This window comes from Pyxicephalus adspersus, chromosome 10 (assembly GCF_032062135.1).
Source record: "Pyxicephalus adspersus chromosome 10, UCB_Pads_2.0, whole genome shotgun sequence".
Taxonomy (NCBI): domain Eukaryota; kingdom Metazoa; phylum Chordata; class Amphibia; order Anura; family Pyxicephalidae; genus Pyxicephalus; species Pyxicephalus adspersus.
The window spans coordinates 5783111-5792187 of NC_092867.1; the positions used below are offsets into that span (position 1 = coordinate 5783111).

The following is a 9077-nucleotide window of genomic DNA, read 5'->3' on the forward strand; positions in this document are numbered from 1 at the left end:
CTATTTTCTATATACCGACTGTACTGATGTATCCTCCTCCATACTCTGCATTCTATATACCGACTGTACCGATATATTATCCTCTATACTCTACATTCTATAAACTGACTGTACCGATATATCCTCCTCCGTACTCTACATTCTATATACTGACTGTCTCAATATATCCTCCTCCATACTCTACATTCTATATATCGAATGTTCCAATATCCTCCTCCACACTCTACATTCTATATACCGACTGTACCGATATATCTTCCTCCATACTCTACAGTCTATATACCGACTGTACGCATATATCCTCCTCCATACTCTACATTCTATATACCGACTGTACCGATATATCCTCCTCCATACTCTACATTTTTTAACAAAATTTACCAGCTTACCTCTTCCTTGCACACTGTTGTGTGAAAATGTTTGCTTTTACTTTGCCTTTTCTTATTGGTCAGAATCATAGTTCATATGGTAAAGTCAGAAATTGTCGTAATGTCCTTATATACAGTCATGTGAAAAACATGGGACAACCTAAGAAAGCCTGTGTGTTTTAGTAACATTCCTAGACAGATATTTAATCTCAATTTTAACAATACTGGGCTATTCAAGTAATACAACTGAAGAACTAAAACATTAAAAGACTGTTCTAATTTTAATGTAATATCTAATGCTACAAAAATGCGATTTCTGGTGAGGAATAAATTAGGACATCCCCACATTTATTCCCACTTTAAATGGCTCAGATCACCCACATCAGGTGCACGTGATTAGAACATTGTTGCATTTTGGAGGAGGTTTGCACTATTTAAACCTCAGACATATAGTTTGGTAGTCCTGACTATTGAGGTGAGAGTGAACACTATGGTGAGATCAAAATTGCTGTCTGAGGTCTTCAAAATGAACATTGTGGCAGCTTATAGGTCTGGTAAGAGATTTAAAAAGATCCCAAAAGAATTTGATATCCGCCATTTCACTGTCCGCAAAGTAATCTACAAGTGGTGGACTTTCATAAGAGCTGCCAACATGCCCAGGTTTGGCAGTCCAAGCAAGTTCACCCTGAGAGAGCAGACCACAAGATGCTATGAGAAGTCTCCTTCTATAAAACTTAAAATGTCATCACAGGAGCTACAGCAGGCTCTTACTACTGTTGATGTGAAAGTGCAATCTCTCTCTCTACAATCAGATAGAGACTGCACAACTTTAACTTGCATGGGAGGTGTGTTAGAAGGAAACCTTTGCTCTCTAAAAGAAACATCAAGGACAGACTGAAGTTTGCCAGAGAGAAGGTAGACAAAGACCAGGACAAGGAATAGGGTTCTTTAGACAAATTAGTCTAAAAATTGATTCATTTGGACACCAGAACAGAGGACATGTTTGGCATAAAAAAACGCAGCATTTCAGCAACATCATACCAACTGTGAAGCATGGAAGTGTCATGGTTTGAGAATCCTTTACTGCAGCAGGACCTGGCTAGCTTACCATAATAGAATCCACCATGAATTCTACGGTGTATTAAAGGGTGCTTGAGGAACACGTGAGACCATCGGTAAGAAAATTAAAGCTGAAGTGAAACTGGATCATACAACACAACAATGACCCAAAACCATCAAGGACTGGTTGAAAACTAAGGAATGGGGAGACCTGGAGAGGCTGAGTCAAATCCCAGATGTTAATTCCATTGAGTGGGGTGACTTAAAACGGGGCTGTACATGCAACAACCCCCTCAAACCTTTCACAGCTTAAAGAATTCCGCATTGAGAAGTAGGGCAAACTTTCCTCAGACCTGTGTCAGAGACTGGTGGATGGCTACAATAAACATCTCACTGTAGTTATTTCAGTCGGAGGAGAAACAATAGCTATTAGGAGGTTGGATGTCCTAACTCTTACCTCAATTAGAATACACAAGTTTGTTGATATCTTTTGTTTAATGAGTAAATCAAAGTTTATTTTTTGTTGTAAAGACCTTCACTTAAATTGTCTTATTTTCCAGAGATAAATAAAAACAAGATTAGACATCGATATGTGAACATTTCTTATTAGAGAACTGAATATTTATTGGGGTGTCCATATTTTTTCACATGATTGTATCTTGTATACAGTATACAGGTATTCTCCCAATACATATATATCTTTTCAGAATTTTCAGTATTTGTATATATAAAAAATAAAGAATTTAAAATTACAAGATTATTTCTGGGCAGATATAATGCCAAGGATGAAGATGGCAGCTCCAGAATTTGGATCATCTCCAATGGAAGGACTGTACCGATATATCATCCTCCATACTCTACATTTTATATACTGACTATACCGATATATCCTTCTCCATACTCTACATTCTATATACTGACTGTACTGATATTTCCTTCTCCATACTCTACATTCTATATACCGGCTACGGATATATCCTCCTCCATACTCTACATCTTTATACTGACTGTACCGATATATCCTCCTCCATACTCTACATTTTGTATACATAGGCTGTACTAATACATTTTGTGGAAAGCTTTTGGGTTGTTCCATGTTTTCCGCTAACAAGTGTTGTGACGTGTTATTGAATTTTGCCCCAGTTTTGTTTAAAGTCCCTTCACCTAAAGCAGCAGCCTATTGAATGCGGTCATCAAAATGATTTCTAATATGTTAGTCCTATTCTGATAAACTGAATGTTGGATGCTTTGAATGATTCAGCAGTCTCTATTCTTGGCATTAAAAGCTTTTATGTGCCTTTAAAACCTCCAAATAATAAAATGTGGGAGGTTGTTTATCCATTTTCATTTTTTGCACCACAACTGTGTAGAGGGCAGTCGCAAAATGATATTCAAACCAAAAGGCTCCATGATGGAAGATCACCACCATCAAGGTGTTAATCATTATCTCTTGTTGAAGTTGCAAACTCAATGGGCCTGACTTATTAAAACACTCCAAGTCTGGAGAGGATACAGTTTTATCAGTGAGCATGGGTGGTCCAAAAAAACTGGAACCTGCCTTGGTGAGTTTTAATAAATCGGGCCCAATATATAAAGCTTTAGCATTGATATGTATAAAGGTGTCAGCATGCAGCCCTTTAGGTAATCTGCAGTTAGTATCATACACTTTTGAGTAAAGCAGTGCAACAGTATATATATTGTAGTTCCTATTACTTTCATTTAAAAGGATCTGCTTATGGTATCAGCTGTTACATTTATTTGTTTTTTGTTTAATTTTGTTCACTATTTTTATGAAGTGTTGACAATCTTTAATTTAATTTTTTAAATTTATTATTTAGCTGCCTTTTGTTAGCACACAAAAAATAAAATCATTTAAAGAGTGTAATGGTATGAATGGAATGTGTAATGTAATTGTATGTAATTGTAGTGACTACGAAGTTTGTGCGTTGTGTAATACGTCGGCGCTATATAAATATTGTGTAATAATAATATGAAAGCTGAAAAGTAGAAAAATACAAACCTTAAAAATAACATATTTGGGGATTGTCATAAAGATGTACATATCCTTTAGTGTTAAAGACTGAACACCATTTAAGGTGAAATGTGTTAATTTAAAGGATTTGTATGTTTAATAAAGCTGCCATTGTTTTTATAAATTACATTGTGAATAAAACTTCACAGATCAATATATATTAAACTATAGTACACAGTGAACAGTTGTGGTGGGGATGAGACAAAAACCTATGAAAATCTATCTCTTTTGGCTTTTCCTGTCCAAACTTTATCTTCAGTTTACAGAAAAAAATCTTATTAGGTTTTTTTTTTTTCGCTTGGGACATGGTCCTTCTGATTCATTCAGCAATTTTAGTGACACTACAATGTTTGGTTGCTTTTTAAATTAACCTAAAACTGTGTGGCAAGGCTGTATATTTTTTTCTGGTGGAATTTGATTGTTTTGTGAAATAACTATTTTTTTATTATTTCTTATCATTTTGATACATGTTTTCATAGTTTCCCCTGATTTTATGGGGATGACAAAACACAATAATTTGGTGGCAACACTATGTTCAGAGGCTTTGCAATAAATTTCAAAAAATCAGTAGATGGCTTTACAAATATGGTCTGACTGAGTCACAGAATTCACATGTTATAAATGAGGGATTCACATGGGACATTATTCCTACATGTCATCTTGACTGTCTATTCCATTTTCCCATAACCTAATTTAATGATAATATCGAGTTGAAAAGTTAAGATGTATTGTCATATAAACTTCTTGGAAAATTGTTATCATTCTCTTTGCTACATGTCCAAGCTCCATCTCCTGACCCCACAGGGCCACTCTACCTAGTCTTCAAATGTAACCCCCCCACCCAAATTTCTATATCTATGCCCAACAAGGGGATAAGGGAGTGGGAATCCTGCTATCATGAGTATAGCAAAGGATTTTATGTTTATGCATGATATGAACGGTCTGCATTTCTGGCACTCCTCATATCAGTCCATATGTGGAACATATCATAGTTAGATAGTTACATAGTATTTAAGGTTGAAAAAAGACGTAAGTCCATCAAGTTCAACCATCAAGCAATGAACTATAGGCAGAGAGCGTACAAAAATGGCAAACTTACCATATGCTGCTGAAAACATTTATTTTAAGATGAAAAACAAAAAGCCCAGAAGCTCCACCAATCTTGTATTGCTGGATAATTGTGTTGCCTGAACTCCAACCAGCTATTCTGCATATAACTTCTGCAATGGGTGCTAAGAAGCTCTCCATTCTCCTCGTGGAATGCACTTTGATTTCTGTTGGAGGAGGTAAGCCTTTCGTGCTGTAAACAAACTGGAATCTTCTCAAGATTCATAATGAGATATTCCTTGTTGATATCACTTTACCCCATTTGGGTACTTTAAAATACACAAACAAGTTATCCATTAACAAAAAATCCTTTGTCTTCTCAATCTATGTAGAAGTTACCCGACCTTGTTCAATCTTCTAAAATCTTTCAACTACTCATGAAAATATTCTAAAGATGACTAGTTCATAGGCAAAAGGGATGCCTCCCAATTAAAATTATATACTGAGGAGACCTTTGGTAGAAACTCCTTAGAAGAGAGAAGCAATACCCTATTGGGAAAGAAAAACTCCATAAGTTCCTCTATGGATCAACGATCAGTAGGTAAAGTCAATCAGTAAAGTGAAAATCCATTAAAACCCAGAGGGCCAAAGGTGAAATCCATGGTGGAAAGAATGACTTTATTAGTGGTCTTATTTTTCTGCTCCAAGACATCATCAGATTAGCTGATATTCGACCCACCTTGCACCAGTGAGAGCTGGAAGGTCTGATATCTGCACATTGAGAGAATTAAAGACAGACTAAAGAAAGTGTAAAACTTCGACACAATGGGGCAAAGAAGTGCTATTCCTTCTGCTAATTGTAAAAAAATAAGCCATATAAGGTAACATGACTTACTGGGCAAATTTATACAAGCTGTAATAAGTTATTTGCCACTTTTTGGCAACATTCCTGAAGCTACAAGATCTTTCCACGATGAATGCAGTCATGTTTAGCTTGTGTGGGATGAGGTGTTTCCAATGTCCTCGAAAAAGGACGTCTCTTCTGCAGGGTTGGCAATGCAGAGAGACCATCATCACCTGTGTGACCAGTGGATACCATGGCCAGTATAGCAGGATAATAATGGCCCTGTTCCTCTGTCTCTGGAATATTCGAAGAGCCCTCAAAATCAAGGCCATTTGGGAGCAAAACCCCTGATTGAAAGTTCATCCTGCACCAGAGCTTGAGGCACTCAAACCAAAATGAAAACTTGGAACATGGATGTTTGTTGGATAGCCATGAGATCGATCACAGCAAAGCTGGAGTATGGGGAGAAGACAATGGCTGGTCAGTGACCACATATTGGGGTCTGGGAATACCTAGCCCAACTGATCCACCTGGATAGAGGATAAGAAGAGTTCTAAATGGTGTTCCTCTGCCCATGAAATATCTGATACTGTCTGTAGAAGTGGCTAACTCCTTGTTCCTCCTTGTGTGGTGATGCAGACAACAGGCATTTTGTTATCCATCATAATTTTCACTTCCTTTGGGGAGGAGAAAAAGCCTTTAATGCTAATATTCTCTCATGAGTTCCAAAACATGTTGAGTAACCAGAAAGGGTCAAATAACTTGAGCTTAGAGACTTGAGCAGTAAGCACCCCAGTGTTTGAGAGAGGAACCTGAGCTGACCTGCCACCCATTGCTTAAGACTGAGAAATCTACATGGTGTCTGATTGATCAGTGGGGGCCACCATTTCAGTTTATGGCTAAAAAAATGGCTGATAAAAGAAGAGAAACTTTCAGATACAGAAAAATGTGGTCCTTTCCAATGACTCATATATATATATATATATAAGAGAAACTTTCAGATACAGAAAAATGTGGTCCTAATGACTGAGGAAAAACATAGATGGACAATTTTTTACAACTTTTTATTTTGACTTACCCAAAACCAGAACATGGCCCAGGTAGTGCTAAATCATGATGTATTGAAAGTGCAGAAGGGCTATTACTGACACAAAGGCCTTTGTAAAAGTCTAAATGGCCACTGAAAGTCCAAATAGGACTGTATGTGTTGACAGAGGGCCACAAATTGAAGGCACTTTTGGTGACTGGGGAATACAAGGATATGTGTGTAGGACTTTCATTAACAGATCAGAAATATTTTATTCAAGCATGTACAACTGGCATTACTGTCTGCAAAAACTTTGACTGAAATCTTTCTATGTTGACAAACACATTCAGCTCGTTTGATCTTGGACTGACCTGAAGCCTCCTGATGTCTTCCTTACCAAAAATAAATTGGAATAAAAATGTGTTTCCCTTCCGGACAGGTGTATGGCTTTTAACTGAAGCATTTCAAGGACTTAACATGTCCAGACTCTCTTCTGGAACACTTTTTAATGATAAAACTGCTCCAGCATCTGAAATATCCCGTGTCCAGATGTCTTGAGAATGGGAGAGTCTTGTATCCACCAGATACGCCTCAATGGACAAACACTCAGAAGACTTTTATCCAAAGCTCTGGAGCCTTGAGTGATTTTAACCTCGGAGATATAGAGAAATCTGGAGTGTGGGCTCTCCAATGTGGGCAGACTGCATCCTGCCCTTTGAAAGATCTGAAGTCATGAAACTCTTAACATAATCTCTAGTTGGAATTAAAAAAACTGCCGGTCCTGGGTAATGAGGCCTGGTTTACTACCTTGAGAATAGCTTCCTTAAGTGGCTTCCTGAGTTGTGCCTTCCTTTAAATGGGACTCAACAAAAGGGGCCCAATGGGACCCTGCTTTGGGTCTGCCACCACCACCACCAAATTCACTAAAGTTGGAGAGTCCCAGAACTGTTTCTGCTGGGCTAGGGAGTACAGTTGAGCATCTACGTTCAGTTTTCTTCAATAATCTTTGAAATCTTTTCCATTAAAGGTAATACTGGGCCCGCTTTCCTAAGGTTTGGAAAATACTTCCTTAATTTGTACTCCTTCTGAAGTGGACATGAGTCCACATACTGAAGTGGTGCTATGAGTACCAAGGGTGAAGGTGAAGAAATATATCTCCTGCATTTGAACTTGAAGGCTCTCATCTAATCCTTTCTCAAATAATGGCTCAGAAATGGCATTTTGCCAAGCACCTTATGGGACTCCACTGCCTTATAAGCAGACTGAAAGAGCCTTTGCATACACTTACCTATGGTCTGCACCCAAAGGTTATGGCCTACCCCAATCCTGGGAAGTTTGCTAAGTTTTTGGGGTTTTGAACCTAGAAAGGTTAAACCAGGTTGGGCTGTGGATTGATTGTCAGCCCCGCAAGTGGTAGTAATCCTGGAAAAGGGATAGAAAGAAATGCAAGTATGGAAACACATTTAAATAGTGGTTATGAGGGGAGCCAGGGAACATAAATTACTTAGTTAAGTTTACCACTAAACCTAACGCTACATTTAAGCTGTTGTAAAATTCATCAATTAAATGGGGCAACAAAATAAACCAATCCCCATGAAGACAGAATAAAGTTCTAAGTATCAATTTTTGAGGATGATTTATTGCAAATGGTAAACAGTAACAAATTGAAATTTAACATTTATTTGCCAACATTTCATGACCTAAAATTATAAAAACAATAAAAACTACACTTATTATATGTGGAATGTGTTCCACTTGAGGTGCCATAGTTTTAATGAAGAATCGCTAGCCCTTATGAAAAGGAATTCATTTATAGATTAAGATATGCATAAATATGATTTACATGAAAAGAAAATAAACTGGACAAGGTGATGGGGGATGAAAGGGTCTAGCTCTATACCTAACGTGGACATTCTGTCTCTCAAAACCACGCAAGCCAGTTATTTTCTTTCTCCCTAAACCATACGTTTGCAAATACAAAGCAAATCATATTGTTGGTTTCCTTCTCTCTCCTTTCATTTAACTTACAGAAGGAGGTAAAACAAAAAGAAAATTTGCTTTGCAAATGACATGTGCAAGAAAAGAGAAAGAAAACAGGATTTATGCTTGCACATAATTTGAAATATTAAAGCTTCACCTTATTCACAAAGCTCAGCTTGCAAATTGAATTTTTAGTTGTGTTGATTTCAATTTGTCTAATCATGTATAAAAATAATTAAAATCTTGCTTTCACATGATTTTTATTCAATTTAAATAATGTTTACTCTAAAAACACTGTACTCCTAGAAATCAACACTCACTGTGCTTAAACTAAAACTAGAATGTTGAACCTAAATTCTACCTAAAATAAATTAAACAAAGTGAGAATATTATTGGGCACATACCAATAAATGCATTTTCACTAGTATGAATCATTTTATGTAAAAAATGTACAGATTATGAATTTATTGGCTTCTTTCACCGGCAGGTATTATGAGAATGCCACCAATGGCAATGCCAGGTGAAGTTGGAATGCCCGGATTACCAAGACCTCCTGCAGCACCAGGTGTCATATGTAATCCATACATTACACATATAATATATGCATATAATACATATATTATATGTACACACACACCCACATTCTAAACTGGCTGTACAGATATATCCTACTCCTCCTCCTGATTGTACCAATATATTCTCCTCCATACTCTACATTCT

The 9077-nt window shown here is 37.0% G+C and overlaps 1 protein-coding gene across 1 annotated transcript in view; it reads left to right on the forward strand.

The window, feature by feature from the left end:
• Positions 1-9077, forward strand: part of LOC140339881 (alpha-2-macroglobulin-like protein 1) — a gene marked incomplete in the record, with an annotated part of 51577 nt that overhangs the window by 17665 nt on the left and 24835 nt on the right. Inside the window, 1 exon segment of the mRNA XM_072424792.1 lies at positions 2199-2255. Coding sequence (XP_072280893.1) covers positions 2199-2255 — 57 coding nt within the window.